Genomic DNA, 25,573 nt, shown 5'->3' with positions numbered 1-25,573 from the left:
GGGTATGAAGACGGGTACTATAGTACCATGCCCAAACCTTACTCATTGTCATCCCTAATATTAACCCTTAGTTTTTTAGTAGTAAATTTAATATGAGTAATTAAAAGTGGTGGTTATCGCAAAATACAAGTAAGAGTGGTGATTATGGATTGATAGAGTGACAATAATTGATGGTGATGACCAGTGGTAAGAGTGGTGGTTAAAGTGTTGGTTAAAAGTTAGATTGTGACTGACAATAGATAGATTGGTAGTTAAAGGTGATAAATATGGTCGTTGACAATGGTTGTAAAGGCAGTGGCCAAAATGGTGGTCAGATTATATATCATATGTGGATAAGATAGAGATAAAAGATGATCAAATGTGATGGGTAGTCAGGAGTAGTCAGTTATGATCAGATTAGTGGCTGGAGTGGTGGTCATAATAGTTTTTAGAGTAATGGAAAGCAACTATTAGTGTGGTGTCTTAGCTTTAAAACAAAAAAAAAGGAAGTTAAGAACCTTTTCTTTTGTTTTGAGTTTCAGTGGGAAAACAAAATCCTTCTGGTTGGAGCTAAAACCAACAAAATTTTCAGCGGTGTTTTGATGTATCTTGAAGTTATCAAGGCTACCAACATTCACATTATAACAACCCAATTCCATTAACTCGTCCTTCATTACTTAATAACTGAAACTAATATTTATTCTAACTCCTAAAGCTTATTCTGCTGGTTTGGTTTTTCTGCATCAACATTTAAAATTACTCCCTCAAATAGTATTTATCTTTATAATCACGTCTCTCTAGCTTTCCTATATAATTGGTTCAACTCCTATGATAACACATAAAAAACAACATAACACTGACAAAAAAATTATAAGTTAATATGATCCAATGGTTATGTAGTCATTTTAATGGCTTATCACAACTTATGCATTGATATCATAACATTCGTTTATGAATATACTAGGGCAAAAAATCAAGACAAATAATCAATTAGAGGCATTGGATATAAATTGGTATCGCTTCATCTCCTATTTCTCATCATTCTCTTGAATTATTCTTCTTGTTCTTCTTTTGTTCAATATATCTTGCAATTGTCGTCATCATCAATAGATCTCAAGAGAATGCGTACCTCTAGAAACACCTCAATTGTCGGGTACTCCTCAGAGCTATTTTTGTCACAAGAGCCAGAAATATGTTTCAATCAAGATTTTGCAAGGAGAAGAATTCTCAAAGCTTCCACTTGGAGGAGAAAGCATTAAAGATTATGATTTTTTGAAGTTGTTTGAAGAAACATCTCTAGAAATTTTCACTTGTGAAGTCTTTGATGAGATGTTTCTAACATTGGTAAGGATATTTTATTCTAACCTCAAATATTTTGAAGGGTTCTTCTTATGTGAAGTGAACAAACATCAAATCAAGTTATCTCTTCAAGAATTTATTGAGATCTTTAGTCTTTTGTGCATCAACTCAGAGCATAAAGCTGAAGGTAATTGCTATTCTTATTTTCTTGTTTTTGTTTCCTTCTTGATTGATCATATTTTTGGTGTTCCTACTCCTTTCAAGGTGATGGCAACATTTCTTGATGTTCGCCTCTCCCATTATGTGGTCTCCCATATTCTTGCCCCAAAGAAACACAACTCTGAGAAACTATCCAGAACTGAAGTTGTTATGGTCTAGAAAATCACCAACAAAGTATAAACAAATTGAGCAAGTGTTATTCTACTATTTGGTTATGGTTCCTTCTTGCATAAAAATTTTCTTTTCAAGTTCGATTTCCTTATTAAAATATTTTATTTGTTTCATCATAAGGATCATCATGTGGTGAGTTTTGATTAATTTCAGAAAAATCATTAATTTAGTTCCTGTTTTGAATTTTTACCTCATATCGATATTACCTTTACTCATGGTAGGAATATGTTCATCAAATTTTTCTAAGGAATTTTCTTTAGGTGCAGATATACGTGGAACAAAACTATGTGATATGTACACATATTCTAAAATAACTAAGTTTTCAAACCATTTAAATCAATCTTCATATGATTTCTCCCATAAATATGATTTTTCCTAAAAAGTTGTTTCTTTTCAAAAAAAAGTTAACAACTATTGTTACAAACATTTTCATTTTATTATGATCAAATCATCAAACTGTTAAAGTCTTTTTGAGTGGAGGAGTAACTAATAATAACATATTTCTTAACATTAGTTTCAAGTTTACCAATATGTTAATGTTCATGAATAAAAGTCGTGCATTCAAAATTTTTTAGTGATAAGTCAGTTGAGATTGAAGCAATGGAAAACATTTTAAGAAATTTTGAAAAGGAGTTTAAAATTACAAAACACTAGATGATATGCGATTAAGTAAATTTGAAACTTTAAAGATATATTCACCCCATAAATATTTTGGGACATTGGTAAAGAAGAGTGGAACTCGTTCCATCTCAAAAGACTTTAATTTTCTTCAGTGCAATTCCATTTTTGTGGGGTGAGTTAACACAAGAGCTTTGATGTACAAGTTTTGAAATTCTGGACTCAGACACGCGATGTCTAACAGGATGTCACGACATCACTATCTGAATGTTTTTAAACAAATGAACAAAGTAAAAAACAGAAAAACAACACAGGAGAGTTGTGAACCCAGTTCGGTGCAAACACACCTACATCTGGGGGCTACCAAGCCAGGGAGGAAGTCCACTATAAGTAATATTAATTCAAGGTAATACAAAACAAGATTACGCCTTTCACTTAATATCTACCCAATGCAACTTCAATCTAAACCACTCAGACCAGAGATCCTACTCACTCCCCCTCAATCACAGCAGTGATGAAAAACTAACCAACGAATAACAAAGAAGACACTCTTCAAAAACACAACTTGATCTTGCTTAAAAGCTTTGATCAAGTACAATAGTACTCTTGCTTAAAAGCTTTGAGTACTTCTTACAACTCAAATCAAAACACCTAGACCAAGACAATCATCATGATGATTGTTTGGCTTACAAGAAAAACTACAACGAGAACCTTAAACACACAGAACTCTAACAGTTTCTCAACCAAAAACCGTAACGGCAACAGTAGCCCTTGCGTGGAATAAATAGCCTTCAGCAATACATCAACTGGGCCTTGGATCCATAAAAATAGTTTTTGCCCTAATAAAACAAATCTTCATAACACAAGAAGCTGATAATAGAAATCATCCAATTCGTCCTTAAAGCAAATCAGAATCCATCATTACCAAATATAGCGCATAAGGTCTTATCAGATCATAAAATCATAAGTAGTAATAGAAAATAACGAACAGCTGCGAATGTCATGACATCGGCCTTGACATCAGGTAAAGGCCTGCATAAGGAAGGACTTCACAACAACAGAAAGCATGTCATGACACTGGTTATGACAGGATAGAACCACACTTTAGTTTTACCAAAAATTACAGCCAATCAACAACATCTACAAACTCCCCCTTTGGCAAATTTTTGGCTAAAACACTAATAGAAGTAAAAAAGATATCAGAGCATACAGCAGCCAACAACAGAAAAATAAATTTTGTAACAGAAAAATAAATTCTGAAGAAACAGCAGCAACTTGATTCAACTTGATTAATCACCAAAAAAAACAGAAAACCACTACTTAATCAATTGTTACAGAAACCACTTGTCATTGTCAGGGAGAATCAGAGAACACCCAAATAAAGAAAACCACAAAAAAAAACCATGTCCAAGAAGAAACCAAAGGATCACCAGAACAACAAAACAACCATTACAACCATTACAAATAGATTTGGAGAGAGAAATAATGCTGGCCCCACACTCAATTAATTGCTATAATCCTTCACAAAGACAAATTCCTAATTTGTTTCTTAAATTTTCAAATTGATTTGCATCTAAGGCTTTTGTAAAAATGTCAGCAAGTTGAAGGTCTGTAGCAACATGTTCCAAGCCAATTATTTTGTCCTCAACAAGATCTCTAATGTAGTGGTGTCTAATATCAATATGCTTGGTCCTGCTGTGCTGAATGGGATTCTTTGAAATGTTGATGGCACTTAAGTTGTCACAATATAATGTCATGACATCTTGTGTGACATTGTATTCTGATAACATTTGTTTCATCCAAACAAGTTGAGAACAGCTACTTCCTGCTGCAATATATTCTGCTTCAGCAGTAGATAAGGACACACAGTTTTGTTTCTTGCTGAACCATGAAATAAGATTATTTCCCAAAAAGAAGCATCCTCCTAAAGTACTTTTTCTGTCATCAGCACTTCCAGCCCAGTCTGCATCACAATATCCAGTGAGAATGGGTTCACATCCATGAGAGTAAAGCATTCCATACTCACAGGTACCATTCACATATTTCATTATCCTCTTGACTTGATTTATGTGACTGACTTTGGGTTCTGCTTGATACCTAGCACATACCCCAACAGCAAAGGCAATATCAGGTCTACTGGCTGTAAGGTATAACAGACTTCCTATCATGCTTCTGTATAGACTTTGATCAACACTAGTTCCCTTCTCATCTTTGGACAGTTTCAAATGAGTAGGTGCTGGTGTCCTTTTGTGAGTAGCATTTTCCATTCCAAACTTTTTGACAATATTTCTAGCATACTTGCTCTGAGAGAGAAAGATTGAGTCTTCCATCTGTTTGACTTGCAGCCCAAGAAAGTATGTTAATTCTCCAACAAGACTCATTTCAAATTCAGATTGCATTTGCTCAACAAAATGTCTAGTCATCTTGTCTGACATCCCACCAAATACAATATCATCCACATAGATTTGAGCTATTAGAATCTTTCCTCCTTCATCTTTAACAAAGAGAGTTTTATCTATCCCTCCTTTCCTGTATCCATTGCTAGTAAGAAACTCAGTTAGTCTCTCATACCAAGCTCTAGGGGCTTGCTTCAGACCATAAAGGGCTTTTCTTAATTTGTACACATGATCAGGATGGTTTGGATCTGCAAAACCTTTAGGTTGTTCTACATAGACTTCCTCATTCAAATATCCATTCAAGAAAGCACTCTTTACATCCATCTGATATAGTTTGAATTTCAGAATGCATGCAACCCCTAACAACAGCCTAATTGACTCAAGTCTGGCAACAGGGGCAAAAGTTTCATCAAAGTCAACTCCCTCAACTTGAGTGTATCCTTGAGCAAATAACCTTGCTTTATTTCTGATTATAGTTCCCAGTTCATCTGACTTATTCTTGTAGACCCATTTTGTTCCAATGACATTAGAATGTTTTGGTCTTGGAACCAGCTCCCATACTTCATTCCTTTCAAACTGACCTAGTTCTTCCTGCATGGCATTAATCCAGAACTCATCTGTTAATGCTTCCTTGACATTCTTAGGTTCAATTTTTGATACAAAACAAGAGTTTGAAACTACTTCTCTTGACCTTGTAGTAATTCCACTGTTGGGATCTCCTATAATAAGTTCTTTAGGATGATTTTTCTGAACTCTTATAGATGGACTCTTGTTAGAAGGTTCAGCCTCAGATTCTGTGATAGTAGGACTGCAATCATCTTCTCTTGTAGAGTCTTCAGCTGTAATATCCCAGAATGTTCCGACATCTTCTGTGACATCTGCTTGATTGTGGACATCATCAACCACAACATTTATGGACTCCATTATTATTCTGGTTCTTGAGTTGAACACTCGATAGGCTCTACTGTTTGTAGAGTAGCCCAGAAAAATTCCTTCATCACTCTTGGAATCCATCTTCCTTCTGTGATCTCTATCAGCAAGAATGTAACACCTACTACCAAACACATGGAAGTATTTGACAGTGGGCTTTCTTCCATTCCAGATCTCATATAAGGTGGTAGAGGTTCCTTTTCTTAAAGTAACTCTATTGTGGACATAACAAGCAGTATTCATGGCTTCAGCCCAGAAGTAGATAGGGAGATTCTTAGCATGGATCATTGCTCTGGCTGATTCTTGAATAGTTCTATTCTTTCTTTCAACAACCCCATTTTGCTGTGGAGTAATAGGGGAAGAGAATTCATGATGTATTCCTTCAGAGGAGCAGAAATCAGCAAATTTTTGATTCTCAAATTCCTTTCCATGATCACTTCTAATTCTTACAACACCATTTTCTTTTTCTCTTTGAATTCTTTGACATAGGTCCTTGAAAACATCAAACACATCTGACTTTTCTCTGATGAAGTTTACCCAAGTGTATCTGGAGTAGTCATCCACAACCACATAAGCATATTTCTTTCCTCCAAGACTTTCTATTTGCATTGGTCCCATCAAGTCCATATGTAGCAGTTCAAGAACTCTGGAAGTAGTCAGATGTGTAACCTTTGGATGCGACATCCTGGTTTGTTTTCCTACCTGACATTCACCACAGATTCTTCCTTCATCAATTTGTAGCTTAGTAATTCCTCTCACAGCTTCCAGAGAAATAATCCTTTTCATACCCCTTAGATGAAGGTGACCAAGTTTTTGATGCCACAGCTTTGCTTCTTCTTCCTTAGAGAAAACAGTAGAATAGCTGGATTCATGAGACACCCACAAGTAGCAGTTATCTTTGGACCTGACACCCCTCATTACTACTTCCTTTTCTTCATTAGTGACCACACACTCAGCTTTGGTGAAGTTGACTTGGTATCCTTGGTCACAGAGTTGACTGATGCTTATGAGATTGGCAGTCAGGCCTTTGACCAACAAAACACCTTCTAAATTTGGCACTCCTGAACAGTCTAATTTTCCAACTCCTTTGATTTCTCCTTTAGCTCCATCACCAAAGGTTACATAACTAGTAGAATGACCCTTGATATCAACAAGCAAATTTTTTGTCCAGTCATGTGTCTGGAACATCCACTGTCAAAATACCAGTCTTCCTTGGCTGAAACTCTAAGAGATGTATGGGCTATTAGAGCCATATTTTTGGGTTTCCATTGTTGCTTCTGGATGTGCATGATCTGCTTAGGTTTGTAGTAAGGAGCTTGATCTGGGTATCCATATAATCTGAAGCAGAAAGGCTTAATGTGTCCAAATCTTCCACAATAATGACATCTCCATCTTTGAAACTTTCTCTTCATTTCACTTTTCTCGTGATGTTGAGTCACATCTTTTGACATCGGTTTCAACATCTCAGCTTCAGGTTTAGTTCTGCTACTATCTTGGAAATATTTCTTTGCACCAACAAAGCCTATACCAGACATATCTCCTGAACTTTTTCCAACCTGCAAAATCTCCTCCAACATGTCCGTGCCATTGTTCAACATTTTTACTGATTTTGACATTTGATCAAGTTTGGATTGTAACATGCTAATTTCACTATTCAGTTCAGATATAGTTTCATTAAGCCCTTTGTTATCAGCCTCCAACTGAGCTATGTATTTCTTCTGCTTTTCACCTTGTTGACACACTTCAGCACTTCTGATACAGAGCTTTCTGTAGGAGGTTGCCAGCTCTTCAAAGGATAGCTCATCTTCACTAGAATCTTCATCTGAATTGCAAACTCCAATAAGGGCTGTGACATGTTTAGCTGATTCTTCTTCAAAATCACTCTCAGAATCTTCATCAGACCAGGAAACTGACAATCCTTTCTTTTGTTTCTTGAGATAAGTAGGACATTCAGCTCTAATATGTCCATACCCTTCACATCCATGACATTGAATTCCTTTACTGTGATTGTATTTTTCTTCTGGTTTAGTTCTTCTGCCAGAGTCATAAGATCTACTGATGTCAGATGAGATGTTCTTGACATTAGGTCTTGGCTTCTGATCCATTCTTCTCATAATTTTGTTGAATTGTTTGCCAAGCATAGCTATAGATTCAGATAGATTCTCTTCTCTACTTTCCTCTACTTCCTCTTAAGAGTTGGACACAAAGGCTATGCTTTTGTTCTTCTTTTCAGAATTTTCACTGATTCCCATCTCAAAGGTTTGAAGAGATCCAGTTAACTCTTCTACCTTCATTTTGCTGATGTCCTGTGCCTCTTCTATAGCTGTAACCTTCATGTCAAATCTCTTAGGTAGGGATCTAAGAATTTTTCTCACCAGCTTTTCATCAGACATCTTCTCTCCCAAGGCTCCTGAGGTATTAGCAATATCAAGTATATTCATATGAAAATCCTTAATACTTTCATCATCTCTCATCCTTAGATTTTCAAACTTCGTAGTTAGCAGTTGAAGTCTTGACATCTTCACTTTGGAGGTGCCCTCATGAGTAGTCTTGAGGGTATCCCAGACATCTTTGGCTAGTTCACACTGATGTACCAGTCTGAATATATTCTTGTCAATTCCATTGAATAAAGCATTTAAAGCTTTAGAGTTGCCAAGCGCCAATGCCTCTTCATCTTTGTCCCATTCTTCCTCTGGTTTAAGAGTTTTCTTGCCATCCTTTTCAGTAATAACAAGATGTTCCCATCCTTTGTTCACAGCTCTCCATGCTTTGCTATCCACGGATTTCAGAAAAGCCACCATGCGAGGTTTCCAATAATCATAATTAGAGCCATCCAGAATGGGTGGTCTAATCCCATATCCACCACCTTCTTTGTCCATAGTACCAGAAAGTACTGTCCCTAGATCTCACCCAGTAAAAACAGGCAGGGTGCCTGCTCTGATGCCAATTGAAATTCTGGACTCAGACACGCGATGTCTAACAGGATGTCACGACATCACTATCTGAATGTTTTTAAACAAATGAACAAAGTAAAAAACAGAAAAACAACACAGGAGAGTTGTTAACCCAGTTCGGTGCAAACACACCTACATCTGGGGGCTACCAAGCCAGGGAGGAAGTCCACTATAAGTAATATTAATTCAAGGTAATACAAAACAAGATTACGCCTTTCACTTAATATCTACCCAATGCAACTTCAATCTAAACCACTCAGACCAGAGATCCTACTCACTCCCCCTCAATCACAGCAGTGATGAAAAACTAACCAACGAATAACAAAGAAGACACTCTTCAAAAACACAACTTGATCTTGCTTAAAAGCTTTGATCAAGTACAATAGTACTCTTGCTTAAAAGCTTTGAGTACTTCTTACAACTCAAATCAAAACACCTAGACCAAGACAATCATCATGATGATTGTTTGGCTTACAAGAAAAACTACAACGAGAACCTTAAACACACAGAACTCTAACAGTTTCTCAACCAAAAACCCTAACGGCAACAGTAGCCCTTGCGTGGAATAAATAGCCTTCAGCAATACAGCAACTGGGCCTTGGATCCATAAAAATAGTTTTTGCCCTAATAAAACAAATCTTCATAACACAAGAAGCTGATAATAGAAATCATCCAATTCGTCCTTAAAGCAGATCAGAATCCATCATTACCAAATATAGCGCATAAGGTCTTATCAGATCATAAAATCATAAGTAGTAATAGAAAATAACGAACAGCTGCGAATGTCATGACATCGGCATTGACATCAGGTAAAGGCCTGCATAAGGAAGGACTTCACAACAACAGAAAGCATGTCATGACACTGGTTATGACAGGATAGAACCACACTTTAGTTTTACCAAAAATTACAGCCAATCAACAACATCTACAAGTTTATTTTCTAAAACAAAATATCTTACAACTTCATCAAAAAATTAAGTTTCATTATCAATACTAAACACTTGTGTTTTTGAGTTAAATTAAGTTTACACCAATATACAAAAATATTTTATTATATGACCTAACTTTAATTTTTCTCTTAATGAGTATATTCAACAAAGTTTAGTATGATCATCTATAAATGTGATAAATCATTTTTTATTGGATAAATAGCTTATCATATTAGGCCTCAAAACATCTCTATGAATAATTGAAAAAGATTTCAAATATTTATATACTCGTATTTGAAAATAATAATTTGTAGGATGTTTAGTAACTATGTAAATATCACATTGAAATAATAAAATATCTTCTTTAAAAAAGTTAGGAAAAAACAAATGTCAAAATGTAATTTCATCCTTATTATTTAAAATAAAAAAATATTTAACAAAATAACGTATTGGTCCAAATTAATGTTTATTTTTTGGTCCATCATCAAAGTATTTGTCCATCATTTCACTTACTAGTGTCAATCATCTTTCTCGAGATTAAGTTCCAAAACACATGATGAGTATCAAAGAAATGTGATTGACCATTTTTATTTTGTGTTAGCTTACTAACAAATAACAAACTACTATACAAATTCGAAAAACGTAATACATCTTGGATGGTTATTAAAGGAGACAAAACAACAGAATCTTTGTATGTCACATCTGAAGGAAAGTCATTGGTAACTTTTATTTTTAAAATTTCTAGCACTAGGTTTATATACAGAAAATAAACTAGATTATCTAGTCATGTGATCGGTAATTTTAGAATCAATAATCCAACAATGATTAAGAATGACACTAAGGTGGGCCAGATTGTGAAAACTATCTTTATGGACTACAACACATGAAAGAGTTTAAGACTCAAGGATAGGCATGATAATGGGACAGGGCGGGGATGGGTTTTGCATTCACTGTACCCAAACCCGAATACCGGTTAAATACTCATTTCCCTCCCTAAATCCAAACGGAGACAAAGAATTAAAATCAAAACTCGTCCCAAATGGGTTCGGATATCCCCGCCCTTTCCCATCCTTGCATCGAAGTCCATATTTTAAACTCAAAACTCAAAACCTGAATAGACGTTTCCCCCAAATTAATAATTTATGTCGAACTCTAACAAACATTAGAAATAATAAATTAAACATTAGTGAAAATTTTCTAACATACATTTCAAATAATAAAATACAAATCAAAATATAAAATGTACTAACAAAACAATTAATATTATATATTATCAAAATGAAATATCCCAAATTATCACTGAGGTGGGCTCGGGATGGGTACAAGTATCCCTATTACCCTCTCTCTGTTCTCATATTTTAAAATCAAGAAAATCTAAAACTAAGGACGTGTGTGCCAAGGACGGTTGCAATGTTCACACCAGAGTCTTTTAGATTCTTATCATCTTTCTTGTTCTCAATTTTTTGTGATAAATGTTGATTCGTGTGTGGTTGATTTTCCCAACATCACTTCTTGTCTTGCCTCTTCTCTTCGGATCTCATATAAAGTTTTTCGAATGGATGGTAATGAACTTTTCCTAGTATTTGAACTCTAACCTCATCAAGCTCTTTATCCAAATCTGTAAGAAAAATAAAAAACACAATTGTCTTCCCGCCTCTTAATGAACTAAACATTGCCTTCAGTTCACTTTTAATTGTCATTGTAACACAAATCAAATTTTACCAGAGGATCATTGGCTCATTATAGCTCCACAAATTGTCACCCTACTTTAAGCTCCACAAATTTGATTTTAGACCATATATTTGAGATGAGTTCAAATAATCAGAGTGAGAATCTTTTAAAACATCCTAAACATGTTTTGGTGTAGGTAAGAACCTAAATGCCTTTGCAATTCCTGATTCCATCAAACCAATTCCAGATCATTTAAGACCAGCCTACTAAGTCTATACAAGTCATTGTCAATTTGTTCTTCTTGTCCACTAAAAAAATGTTTGACATAGATCTCGAGATCGTTTATCACTCATTGTCTCTACAGCATAATGTCTCCTATAGGGCTAAACAACATAAAAAACAATCAAGAATACTAAAGAATGATGAACAAGGTATTTAAGGACCAGATAGTTAACTTGCTTGAGGTATATATAAAAGATATGATTGTTAAGTCCTATGAGAAAGTATATTATACAATATACAACCCATCTAGAGTTTGTCTTAAAGAAAATTAGAAGGTGCAACATGTAGTCAAACCCAAAAAGTGCACATTCGGGGTGAGTATAGAAATTCCTAGAATGATATCTCACTTAAAGGGGAATATAATTTAATCTAAATAAGTGTAAGGTCATGATTGACATGGAGAACCTGAAGACTAAGAGATGGATTCATTTCCTGAACAAATGAATTAAGTGATTAAGGGCCTGTTTGTTTTGTTTTTTTAAATGATTTTTATAGTGTTATATAATTTTGTGTAAAAAAAATTTACAAAGAAACTTTTTATAAAAGATTTAAATGAAAATTTGGTTTGTATAGTTATTCTTAAAATGTAACTTTAGGTATTTCATTTTTTTATTGAAACTTTTTTGGATATCAAAATTTCAAAAAATCACTTAATTTTGAAACTATTTCATATAGATTTTCATAAAATTCATTTTGAAATACTACTTTTTGAAAAAATTATGATTTTGACTATGATTTTGACTACGATTTGGTCTTCAATAATGTTTGTTAATGTTATAAGATGTCAAAAGTAACGTTTTGATTTTAAAAAATTAATATAAAAAAATTTAGGGTTAATAGTAGTTTATCTCCCTGTAATATGAGCGTGTTTCGATTTACCCCCACCGTTGCCAAAGACAGATTTTGGCAACGGTTTTTTTGAAAAAACCATTGCCAAAAGGTAAGGAGGGAAAAAAGCAAAATTCGCTGAATTAATGTTAACTCAAAAATTTATAATATTTTAAAAAACAATTTTGTATAATCTATTTTCAAAAATAAAAATAAAAATATATTTTTTTAAAGCTGACTACCCACCACCCTTTATTGTTCTACAAGCTATTGAGGAAAGAGACTGTCTTTGAGTGGATATTCGAAAGCGAGGCGGTATTCAACAAGCTCAAAGAGGCATGATCCCAACCTTCAGTTTTGATACGACCCAATGAGGGCAAGATTGTCTTTGTGAATTTGTCTGCATCGACAGAAGTCATTGGGGTCGTTCTGGTAAAAGAAGATAGAACATCACAGAAGCTAGTGTACTTCATTGGTGAGATATTGCAAGGTCCAAAGATATGATACCAAAAGATTGAGCAGATTGGTTTGGCTCTCGTAACAATGTCTCAGAAATTGAGGAATTATTTCCTAGCACACCACCATAAGGAAAAATCATGCCATCAAACAAGCGTTGCTAAAACCGGACATAGTAGGGAAAATGGTGAAATAAGTCATCGAAATCTCAGAATTCGGCATCGCCTATAAGTCGTGGAGAGCCCTCAAAGCTCAAACCTTAGCCGATTTTATAGTTGAAACCATATCTGAGGTATGATGAGGTTTGCTAAATCATACCGCGCATAGGTCTTGAGATGGAGCAAAAGAAGTAATGATCAAATCTGACTCACAACTTGTCACATCACAAATCAAGGAGAAGCATCAGGCCAAAGATATAGTAAAACTCAAGATAATTGAGTTTCTTGCTTTGCCACTTATTGGCTACCCTTACATTGGCAATAATCTTTCAGTTTAAGGCCGAATGAATTGATATTTGTATGTGAAAGTTGAATAGTATTTCACGAAATGTCAAGCAAACTTCTAAGTGCCTGATAATTTTTTATAGTAAATACAACTAATTACATTGATTTTCCAAACATGCTAATGAGTCTCTCTATTAGTTCAATTGCATACACTGCTATCCAAATCTTCAAAACTAGACAATTTACAAACACGGTGACAAGTTATATATATAAAAGTATACTTTTTATATTTTTATTGAAAAATACTAAAAATCACATATTAAATCTAAATACTCTCCATTAACAATAGTTACGAATCCTATTATTATACATTAAAATATAATTAGTAGCTACTTATTTAGGTAAGAAGATGGAAGTAGGATTTCCAGGGGATGGAGGATACTGGTTTAATTTAGTTACAAGAGATCCAGCTTTAGCCACAGAATCAGCATCTGCAGCAAATACAATATCCAAATCTTCTACAACCACATCTTTTGAACTTACCCGACTCATAATCAAGTCTGAGTTTTCCCTAAGAAACTCAACTTCACCAAATGGCAATCTCAAATCCAAGGCCTGTGCCCCAAGTGCAATTGCTTCTTTCATCTTAGTATCCAAGAAAGGCATACATAACTCCTGAATTTGTTTAAATTCCAAAGATTTACCTATAAAAATCTGTTGTAAAGCCTCCTTTATTTCTGACTTTGGAGGAAAAGTTCGAGTATCTATGTTAAAGCTATTTTGGAGAATACCAAGGCACTCAGCTTTCCAGCCGTCATATTGCTCATTCACATATACCAAGCATCTTCCCTTGATTTGTGCTGGCGTTACAACTGGAGCGGATTTCTTATTTCTTTTCTTTGGAAGCGAATCCCTAATCCGCGCAATAGAATCCTGTAGATATTTGTTGGCAATCTTTAGTGTAAGGTCAGGAGCATCCACTGTTGGCCAACCTGCCTTCACCACAAAACCATCCTTCTTCAAAATCTCTCTCCAAACAAACTCTGCATAATGTGGACAGATAGGTGCCAAAAGACGTGTCTGTACATCCATAAAACGCCACACCAAGTCATGATTGTAATCTTCTATATTATCCTTATATGTCGATCTATACTTATCCCTTGCAGTCCGAAGAACATTAAAGCCACTCTTAAGGGCTTCTCGAAACATGTAGTTGGTGTAATTTTGCTCAGTTGTTTTGATGGCAATGTTTATTGCATTGGCAAACACATGATCAGCAAAAGTAGACGGGGCACCCGTTCTCATAGAAGACTCTGCAGCCAAAATTGATTCATACCATGCAAGCTCTTTGGTGAGCTTGAGAATTGCCTGATTTGCTGTCTCAGGGACAAAATTTGCATCATCAACACCATCACCAGCATCAGCCAAAGAGAACCGTGTAGCATCAGCAGAAAACTCCTCAATTGCCTGACGAATAGTTTTGAAATTTCCAGTGGACTTGGACATTTTCTCCGAATTGAGCGTTATGTGGCCATTGCATCTAAACCCACGCGGCCAGTGATGTTTGGGCATAATTGCAGTATGGTTGTAAATGCAGAAGGTAAGGTGATTTGAGATAAGATCTTTACCAGAAACCCTGAGATCAAATGGATACCAGTACTCAAACTCGAGCTTCATTCTTTCTAAAAGGGAAGACGAAATATCGATGGCCTTAGGGAGAGGCCCATCGCAGAAAATATAATCCCAGACATCATCAGTCAGATGTTGAGGTTTGATAGATGATTCACTGGATCCATACATGTCACCATCCTGCAAATAATGTGCAATAGTGTAATAAGCCATGTAAATGGTAGAATCCGATAAAGACTCAACTAGGAACTGTTCATCCCATGGTATGCGTGTCCCAAGACCAAATGATCGTGAGCAAGCCCACTGGTTCAACCAGCCTAAGCTATGCTGAAATTCATGTCGCGTCTTCTCGGAATACAGGCTCATGTTAGACAGGCATTCATCAGCTAACTTCTTCCATTCTGATTCCCCGTATGTAATGTACCACTGATCTGTCAGAGCTACAACACATTCATCACCAGATCTTGACATCACCCGCTTCTCGGGCTCACTGTACACAATAGCTTGACCTGAAAGTGCAAAATAAAAAATTCAAGTAATGAACTGAAGATGACTCACAATAATGCAGGTACGAACAAAAAATTATTAACATTTACATGCTAAAAAGTAATGTAATCCATGAATTAATTCAATTTCTGTTCATTATTAGCACCAAACTATTCTAGTACCACATTTAACAATATGCTGCTATAATATTTTGAAGAAATTTATCCTCTCAATTTCTGATTGTAATAAATTAGAATGTGGTAGCAAGTTTCTACAAATTCTGAGATGCATGCGGATTAAGATTTTCCATATGTAATAATAATGTGAAGCCAGGTTGATAATCATTTTTGAAACATTATATTGTGGTAATTTAAAAAGGAAAATACACCAAAAGAGCAAAAGAAAGGCTATGAAGTTGAATACTAACCTGTTTTCAAAAGCTTGCTCCTAATCAAGGGCTTAGCTTCCTGAACTTTCTTCCCGGAAAATTCTCCAACAATCATAGTTCCCTCATTGAATCCTTTCAAGTATGTTTCCTTCTTGGCCTTTTCAAGCTTGTCTTTCTCGTTCTGACTTTTAATTTCCAACTGCAAGCAAACCGTCTCAGCGGACTTATTTCCAAACGACGGAACATCAATGATAGGCACAATCTCAAACGGCAACACCCATTCATCTTTCACACCATACTTTTCCCTAAACGCCGGGTTTGATTTCAAATCATGCAATGCCATGTAATCATCAGGAGCATCACTAGGCACACTGGTCACCAACCCGGTACCTTTATCCATCAAAATAGACAACATAGGGAGAGCATATATAATTTCATTAAACGAAAGAGGAGATTTCAATGGAAGTCCAATCAAATCATGACCTGTAAGCTCAAGCAAGCAAGTTGGTTTCTGTGGTACCCTAGAGTGATTCTGATAAGCAAGATTAAGAGCAGCCCGACGCGTCATAACAAAAATCTCAGTTTCATTAATTTCAAATGCACCATATTTCCCATCAGGCAACACCCATGCATTTGTTTGACCATACATAGTCTCGGGTCTCAACGTCGCCGCAGCAAGAAAAACCTTCTTTCCTTCCAAAACCTTAAACTTTTTAGGAAAAGGTGATACCAACTCCATCTTAATAATAGTATACTCTTGAGGCTGAGCACCTTCCCCACTAGCCCTATCATGATCACCACAGGGTTGTCCATCCAAAGGTGAAAAAATTGTATACCTAACATCCTTAACAACCTTCCCCAACGACTTCAATTTCCTCATCTGCCACCTAACAAAAGAATCAAAGTAAGGATTCATATCGGTCGTAACGAACGACCTTCTCCAATCACAACCCAAACCAAAAGCCTTAAGATCCTCCATAGCCAACGGCGGAAAATAAGATAACCACTTATAAGGATCTCGAAACTCCGGAATCTCAGCATCAGATATCCCAACACTCCTCAAAATCTCCCATTGATAAGCCTGTCCACTCGATTTCGCAGCAACCTTAGATTTCTTTCCTTTAAATTTAGCCGGAGCACCACTTTCATTCTCATCTCCAACACTCTGTTCCTCAACTTCATCAGGAAAAACCGGAGGATTACCAAACTGTTGAATCTCTCTAGCAAGTTTACCAGCAGCAGCCTGAATCGGCATACCAGTACAATGAAAAGCGAAAGGCAAAAGCACGTTTGCACCACATAGACGATGAAACGCGGCGGCAAATTCAAGTTTGGAAAGGGAAAAAGCGTGACCTAAGTGCAAGTAACCGTTCATGTAAGGAAAAGGGAGAGTCCCGAAGAATTTTTGACCTGGTTCGGGAGGCTTTTCACCAGGTTCAGATTTGAAAACTTGTTCTTGTTCCCACCATTGTTGAACTTTGGCTTCGATCTCGCGAAGACGGTCTCTACGGGCGAATTTGTTTCCACCGTCTTTAGCCATATGGTTTCGGCGAACGGCAGTGACTGTGGGAGAATGTAGAAAACTGAAGGTTTATATATAAAAAAAAAGATTGTAAACGGATTCTGTTTTGGGTAGTTATTCACTTTAACGGGCTGAGTTATGTGCCTTGGCGCCAAAGCATCATTTTTAGTTCATATATTAATTAATTTTTTATAAATAAATGAAAATAAGATGAGCGAAAAGATTCGGTACCTTCGGCGCCAAGATTTGCTTTCTCTAAGCGTCCATTGGTTAAAAGAAAATATTTTTATGTTTTTGGTCTGAAAATTTGCAAAAATTTGTTGATGTGAAATTTTTATCCTTCAATATTTGATACTTAATATGATAATAAATATAATATTTATATATTTAAAAGATATTGTATTTGTATCTTATATTCAATAGTCTATTGTAAAAGTGAATCTTATTATCATAATTAGAATCGATATTTTATTATTGTTTAGAAAATAAACTATGGAAGAATTTGATTAATGACTGCTTTAAATTTGAGAATTTGATTATACCTTATAAATGGACAAATTTATTATAGTGAATGTTACCCTAATTTCCAGCTCATATCGATTCTAATGTATATCATATATAAGTGTATAAGATAGAAAATTTATAAGTGGACAATATATGATAAATATAAGATACACTTGATTATATATAATCAAATATTAATCAAATACTAATTTATAAGTGTATCTTATAAATATATAATCAAATATTAATTTATAAGAATTTAATTATATATTGAATCTTACAAATACAATATCTTATCAATATCTTATTTTATTATTATCATAATGACTGCATTATATTTAAGAATTTGATAAGTCCGCTAAAGCTCCCACCAAAGCGCGTTCCGCAAAACCTGCTGCTCGCTAAAGTCTGTCTCGCTTATTTGTTAAGTCTGTCTCGCCTAAACTCGTCCCGCTAAAGTCTATCTCACATATTTGTTAAGTTCGTCTCGTCTTAAGTCTGTCATTTCTTAGTTAATTCTAGTAATTCAAATTCTTGATGGTTTTATTTTATACATTTATTTGTAAATATATGCAATATGTTTTAGGTAAAATTTATTTAAAAGATGCTTTATAAAAAATTGTTCTAAAAAACAAGTGAAAAATTTAATTGAAAGGTAAAAAAGACTAGCTAAAATACTATGGACGTCAACATCAAGGTTCACCAGACCCATGAGCAGTGGCGGAGCCAGCAAAATTATAAAGCCTGGATAAAATTTTAAAGACCGCAAATTTACATTGAAATATAACCTTACAATAGTATGTAAAATAAAATCACGAGGCAAATATCTTTTTCGAGACTTTTTTGCGGTGAACTTTTGAATAATATCAATATCATCAAGTGACTTGAATATCTTTCGCTCGGTGCAACATACCATCAAGTCATTAAATCTAACATCGTTGATCTTATTGTGCAATTTAGACTTGATAATCTTCATTGCTGAAAAAGCTCTTTCAACGGATATAGTCGACACCGACAATATCAAAGCTAACTCAATAAGTTTGTAAACCAATTTAAGTTTGAAAAAGATTTTTTTTAATTTTAGGGTCAAATAAGTTTTTGGTCCTAAAAAATACCAAAATTTAGTTTTTGGTCCCTATAAAATCATATGGCATATTTTGGTCCCTACAAAATTATTATGCATGTAGTTTTAGTCCTTATTGTTAAACTAATTGTATTTTTGAGTGACTATTTTAAAGGCATGTTTAGAACGTTTTAAAAAATTCATTGAAAACAATTTAAAAATTTAATTTCTAAGTCGAAATTTTAATTACTTTATCATTATCTTTTAAAATTAGAAAATTTCATATTTATTTCTTCTCATTTTAAAAAATTCTAAAATTTGGTAAATAAATATTTTACACTATTTTAAACATGCATAAAAAAATTATTTAAAAATTAAAGGATGATTAAACAGTTTTCAAAATTTTAAAAAATAACATAGACTAAAATGCATAAAAACTTTAAAAGAATCATTCATTGAAGAAAAAAATTTTAAGAAAAAACTTTAAAAGGATCATTCTGTAGGAAAATTTTTTTAGGACTAAAATTGAATGTTAATTTATTTAGAATTAAATATGTTTTTAATCCCAATAAAATTATCAATAATGACTCTTAGTCCCTATAAAAAAATATTGACTTTAGTCCTATAAAATTATTTTTGTACGCAGTTTTAGTCCCTCACGCAGTTTTAGTCCCTGTAGAGGGACTAAAACTGCATGCAAAAGTAATTTTATAGGGACTAAAAATCAATATTATTTTATAAGGACTAAAAGCTAAAATTGATATATTTATAAGGACCTTTAACTCATTTATTTATAGAAAAAAAACATATCTAACCCTTAATTTTATTTTTTATTTTTAAATATGAACACTAAAAAAAATTGGGCCGGACCGAGCCTGGGCAATTGTCCAAGTTGGCCGTATACTAGAACCGCCCATGCCCATGAGACTATCCAAGTGAACTGCGATGTACTGCAGGCGGTTGTCCTGGTCACCAGCGGGAGGTGGAGGTGGTGATGAAGAAGCCCTGGCACTTGAAGGCCCTGGAACATCATATGCAGTGGCAGATGTGGGGTTGGCCCTAGGGTGCGACACTCTCTGAGGAACCACCCCAAGTATCCATCATGACACTGCCGAGGCTGCTAAACCGCAACGGTTGTATCCATGATCTCACGGGGGGAGCTGAGGATGTGACTCTGAAACCAATGATCAATGCCACCAACTAGAGTACATGCCACTAGATGTAGCATGTACGCCCTAGCGGTAGCCTCGTACCTCCCCGCATCGACCAGCTCCTGATAAACCTTCCTCAGCCAAGACATCCTGAGGTGAAAGCTCCGAGTGTCACCAAACTCCTTGAGCACATCTAGCTCATCAACCTCTAACGCATCCCTCACCATCTGCAGCATCGTCGTCTGGTCCCTATGAACTGGTGTAAAAAATGTACCAACTATCGGAAGGTGAAACAGGGCAGTGACATCATCTAGAGTCACTGTCATCTCCCCGAATGGAAGATGGAAGGATGATGTCTCCGGATGTCATCTCTCTACAAAAGCTGATAATAGAGGGGCGTCTAACATCGTCAGGGAGCATCCAGCAAAGTCCAACAAATGGAACTCCCAAACTATCCTCGCCACCTCCTTAAGCATCGGTCCCTCGGAAAAGTTCTTCAACTTTGACCAGTGAGAAGTGAGCTTCAGCACTGGACGTTTCTGTAACAAAAAAAATACAACTAAAAAAATGCAATTAAACCACAATAGTATAATTCAAATTAAATAATAAAAATTAAGCAATGTTACATACCTCTCCCTGTCATATCCTAAAAGAGACATGGTCAGCATAGGCTGTCAAAACTGACCTGTCAGAAGGTCCTCCTGGATAAGCCTCATCAGTGTGTACTAATGGCTCTACATATGCACCTGTGGTGGTGTCCGTATCATGCACCACCACCTCCTCAGCAACCACAGTCACCCGCTCCTCAACCACCACCTCATCAGCAACATGTACCTCCGACTCAACCTTAGCTTGCTATGGCTCAACCCTAGCAACCACCGAATCAACCCTAGCAACATCCTCCGCAACAACCTCCCGAACAACATCCCCAACCCTAGCAACATCCTCCCGACCAACAACCTCAACCCTAGCAACCTGACCAACCTCATCCTGCCCGGCCATAGCAGTGGAAGCTCTACCACCCCGGCGCCGAGGTGCACGGAACCCCCTACCCGCCTACGCCTCCTCTGCCCTCCGTTTCCGGTTAGAACCAGTCGGAGCAACGCATCCAGCCTATAAGACTGGCGTACCAGCCTCATCGGCATCAGCCCTAGCACGAGCCTCTACTCTATCGGTTGTCCGACCCGTAACTGTACCATCCCTGCCTCTAGTCCTCACTGGAAAAAAAATAAAAATATAAGGAAAATGTAATTTTAAAAAACAATATTAAGTACCGGAAATTTCAAATATCTCAAAATTTCCGGTACTTGACAATATACCGAAATTTTTGAAATTTCTGATATTTTTAAAATTTCATAAATATACCGAAATTTTTGAAATTTCCGGTACAAAATACCGTAAATTTCAAAATTTTCGGTAAGAATATCGGAAATTTCACAATTTCCGGTAGAAAGTACCGGAAATATTGAAAAAATACTGAAAACTTCTTATTTTCGCAAAATTTCCGGTACGCAACTCAAATTTTCGGTATCGCCCTAAAATTAAAAAAATCCAGTGCTCTCCGTAAATTTCAAAAAATTTGGTAAATGATTTTGGTTGGGCATTTTGGTCTTTTCAATACTTTTGGAGGGTGCCAAGGACAATTTGGGGGTGGTAAGATGATTTCTCGAAATACTAACGAGTGCCCTTGAGGCACTCTTTAAGTGGTTAAAGTGACAAATTTTTTTAAAAACGTGTGTATTTAATGTATTAGAAATTGAAATATTAACTTTAATAAAAAAATATTTTTTTATTTAATATTCTTTATTTATAATATAATAATATTTATTTCTTTCTCTAAGAATGTTATTTATAAATACATTAATAATATAAGAATATATAAAGGTAACATATAGTTTTGGTGTAGCCAATTTTCCTTCTAATTATATCTTTTTCAATTTTATTTTTTTAATTTTAACTTCTCTTTACTAATTATATGGCAATTTTTATTTCTTTTTTATTCTATTTTTTTATTATTTATGGCAGTTTTTATTTCTTTTTCATTCTATTTTTTTTTATTATTTTATAAATAATTAAATATAAATGAAAAACCAACCCATAAAAAATACTGTTTATATTTGTATCCACACCGAAAAAAACGGACTGACGGGGCACTCACGTGCCGTATGGACTCTAGTAATAGATAAGATAAGTGTTATTTGTTAGCTTAGATATTTAAATACTTGTTTCCTAGAGACCGTTTTACAATTTTATAGTATCAATTAGTGATTTGAGCTAAAATAGACTTAGAATCAAAGATGATAATCACATGAGTTTTATACATGTAAGCCACGGAATAACTATCATGTTTACTACCAGAGCTAACGTTTTCTGCATGATTTCTTCACATAATGTGGGTGAGCCAAGTTGAGCACACCAAACAAACTGAACATGAAAATAAAATAGCAAGAATATTGAGAATTTCAAAACTCAAAATAAGGTGGCCAAATTAGTGAACTTTTCATATCAATGTCAAACTTTAACATTGATAGATAAATAAAATAAGGTACAGCAAGCACCAATTTGAACTTCATTGCTGAATACAGAAAATAAAAACCAAGGATGCAAAACATTGATGGCTATGAACAATTTTCAATTTTGTGAAGACCAATGCCAAAAGATTATCTATATTTAGCCATGAAGCAAATTAAATGATTCTGTCAAGGGCCAAGATTGGGGCCATTCGAGTATCTCCATTGGTCACAGGCTGAGCATCTCTCCAACTTCGCACTGTTCTCCAACGTGCAAAATTTACAAGACCAAGTGTTGTGCTTGGTAGTAACATCTCTCGGCTGTTGTGTGCCACACAATTCACATATAGGGGCTAATGACTGCATCAATCAGGAAAAATTCACATGCATTAGAATGGGAAGTATATGTTACAAGAGTATGGTAGTGTTAATTATATTTTATAGAAGAAATAAAAGTAGCATCCCTATTTCAAGAACACAATAACAAACCCTAACTTAGTATACTAAGTAGTAACACAATGTAAACAAAATGACTGTAAGGAATGAAAGCAATATAGTTTTTTGCTTACTTTATTCAACAGAGTGCATGTCAGACACTGCCACATTGCATTTTCTTCAGACTGAAGTGTTCTATCATCACCAGATAGTGACCCAGATGAACTTGGTAAGTTTGCAGAAGTAGATCCTGCTTGAGAACTCGATTGAGAATATGGAGTGATTTCTAATCCAAAACTTCTTCGTTGAGACTCAGACTGATTTTCATTGACAAATCCCTTTTTTGGTGTGTCCTCTGTCAAATCAACAAATTTATGGTTACTAGATGAATGAAGTGGTAAACTTGAATCCTTGCCACGGCTTCTTTTTCGAGATGTCGGAACCAAAGCTAGAGTAGAATTTTCAGTTGGTTTTGAGCTTCCCACAATCATCTCCTTGTTTACACGGTTTTCAGTAGATTCATAGTCACCATCTCCATGATCTGAAGGATCACATGATTGGGAACCACACCATAAGTCATCCTGTAATCTTCTTTCTGCAGCCATCGCAGCTGCTTGTACTGGAGTAAGTGCCTTCATTATAACACTATCACCACCAATACGATTTGGTCCAGATGGAAGAAGAGATCCCAACTTTGATCTCTTTTCTGCAGCTGAAAGTGCAGTTTTACGTAGAGATGAGAGTGGAGGTTGACGAGAATAGCCACCCAAGCGCCTTCCTGGGAGATCAAACCCTTCCCCAGAGCCAGTTATCCCCTTAGACATCAACTCTTCACATTCCTGTGCATGATTAGTGACATAGATAGATGGACAACAAATAAGCAAAACTAGTAATTGGCTAAAAAAAGAAACACAGTTTTCTTCTTAGAATTAACAGCTGTAAGCAACTGTTTGGTATTCTAACCAATTACTCAAGATTGTTTGCTTATCATCATTATTTGCATTTTTTAAGATTCTTACTTAATAAAAAATGATACAAAAAAGCTCATAATTTTTTCAACGAACAAAAGAGTAAAAATCAACTAGAATAAATAATCTGGGAACTTCAGTATTTTGTACATAGATCATAACCCTGTTAACCAAATCTGTAGCTACAATATGTCAGTGTAGCAGGAAAATGAGAAACTTACAGCCTAAACCAGAAAAGTAGTGAACAAGAAATAATATTGAAAAATAAAACCCACCTTCAATCCCCGAGGCAATTGTCTGAAAAAATGTGTGTATTTTCAAAAGGCAAGAAATTTTGCATAGCATATAACAGAATCAAGGGAAAAGGAAAAAATGGAACCTTTCTAAGTTCATCCCAAAGCTTGTAGAAGCTGCTATTATGAGGACCATGTGCATTATGACAAAGCTCATGAAGCATCGTATCTAAAACTTGATCATATGGATAAAAGTCTGTATCCCTGTTTGGCCTCCGTAGCCGCAACTTAACCTGAATACCAGCTCCAACATTCAATCCCAGAAGAGATGGATTGTTTGGGCTACAATCATTTAAACAAGTTCTCAGTCATATTCCACAGGAAATTTTAAAATCAAAATACAAACTCACTAACACTATTTGCCACATTGAAAACACAATTCAGAACATTTATGCAAATGCACATATTCCTCTCCCTAAACCAGATTCCAATACACTGTAATCCTAAGCATTACACAATAAGAAAATGAAATAACAGTGATTTTCACTGCAAGTTGAAAACTTTACTATCCCTAAATCTATTGCTTATTTTTTTCTTAACTACAGATTAAAAGCAAACACAAAAATAAAACGAAATCAATAAGAAAACGATGAATTACTAGAACTCGGAGAGAAGTTTGACCCTCCATTTGTGTTTGTGCATGATGGGCTGAACCTGTTTGGCAATCTTCTCCAACATCTTGTGAGCTTGCTCTTCCCCTGGCTTTCTCTTCAGAGCTTTGATTTCCCAAACCTTGTGTAGGTCACCTGCGTTCATCGTCGCAAACCCTAAAATCCCCAAATACAGTACAGTATATCAATCGAATGAGAGTGGAATTGAAATTGGGAATTGAAGAATCTGAAGAGGGGATTAGGGTTTGTGGAAGATCGCAAAGAATTTGATGCGTGGTGGGAGAAGAAGGGGAAACATCCAAACGACGCCGAAATGAATGATGTTTCGGAGTTAAAACGCGCGAGATTGGGGGGATTTTGAATTTCTCACTCGTTTAGGTGGGGCATCATTTTGAAAAAAAAAAATTTATATAACCATCTTTAAAAAAAAAAATACATAAAAAACCATTTTTTTAAACCATTTGGCGCATGGACTTGGATCATCTCCTTCAATTTTCTCTCCTTCCCTCTCCATCCTCTCTATCTCTCTCTTAATCTCACTCTCACTCATCATTAAAAAATAAAATATAATAAAGAGAGAGAATGAAATTAAGAGAGAGATAGAGAGTATGGAGAGGGAAGGAGAGAAAATTGAAGGAGAGGATCCAAAGTGTTTGGCGCATTGGTGTGAACTTTTAGTGGTGTAGCCATTCAAAACGGCGCATGCATGCAAGCCAAATAAATTGGCGCAAACATGTAGCCCACATTAGGTTAGTCATTTAAAATGGCGCCTATGTGGGCTTTACCTTTTTTTCTTTTCATTTTTTTAAAGTAATAATTGGGGACCCATTTGAACTAC

The 25,573-nt window shown here is 35.4% G+C and overlaps 2 protein-coding genes across 2 annotated transcripts; both read right to left on the bottom strand.

The window, feature by feature from the left end:
- Positions 1-13,546: 13,546 nt before the first annotated feature.
- Positions 13,547-17,326, bottom strand: LOC131607437 (leucine--tRNA ligase, cytoplasmic-like). The gene is made up of 2 exons (XM_058879440.1): positions 15,718-17,326; positions 13,547-15,313 (listed from the first exon to the last, which is right to left on the bottom strand). Exons 1-2 carry the CDS (start codon positions 17,216-17,218, stop codon positions 13,569-13,571), a joined length of 3,246 nt encoding a protein of 1,081 aa, XP_058735423.1. The 5' UTR covers positions 17,219-17,326; the 3' UTR covers positions 13,547-13,568.
- Positions 17,327-22,398: 5,072 nt separating this feature from the next.
- LOC131607436 (uncharacterized) lies at positions 22,399-25,114 on the bottom strand. The gene is made up of 4 exons (XM_058879439.1): positions 24,723-25,114; positions 24,211-24,406; positions 22,998-23,702; positions 22,399-22,788 (listed from the first exon to the last, which is right to left on the bottom strand). The coding sequence occupies exons 1-4, from the start codon at positions 24,878-24,880 to the stop codon at positions 22,618-22,620; spliced, it is 1,230 nt and encodes a 409-aa protein (XP_058735422.1). The 5' UTR covers positions 24,881-25,114; the 3' UTR covers positions 22,399-22,617.
- Between the last annotated feature and the right edge of the window lie 459 nt (positions 25,115-25,573).

Source organism: Vicia villosa, linkage group LG5 (assembly GCF_029867415.1).
Source record: "Vicia villosa cultivar HV-30 ecotype Madison, WI linkage group LG5, Vvil1.0, whole genome shotgun sequence".
In the NCBI taxonomy this organism is placed as follows: domain Eukaryota; kingdom Viridiplantae; phylum Streptophyta; class Magnoliopsida; order Fabales; family Fabaceae; genus Vicia; species Vicia villosa.
This window is presented reverse-complemented; position numbering and strand designations above follow the sequence as displayed.

Coding starts and splice junctions, on each gene's coding strand:
- LOC131607436 (XM_058879439.1), bottom strand. CDS start 24,880: ATGAACGCAGGTGACCTACACAAGGTTTGGGAAATCAAAGCTCTGAAG. Junction 23,703..24,210: donor TTTGGGATGAACTTAGAAAG/GTTCCATTTTTT, acceptor AATCATGCACAG/GAATGTGAAGAGTTGATGTC. Junction 22,789..22,997: donor CATGCACTCTGTTGAATAAA/GTAAGCAAAAAA, acceptor TGATTGATGCAG/TCATTAGCCCCTATATGTGA.
- LOC131607437 (XM_058879440.1), bottom strand. CDS start 17,218: ATGGCTAAAGACGGTGGAAACAAATTCGCCCGTAGAGACCGTCTTCGC. Junction 15,314..15,717: donor GAGCAAGCTTTTGAAAACAG/GTTAGTATTCAA, acceptor TTGCACTTTCAG/GTCAAGCTATTGTGTACAGT.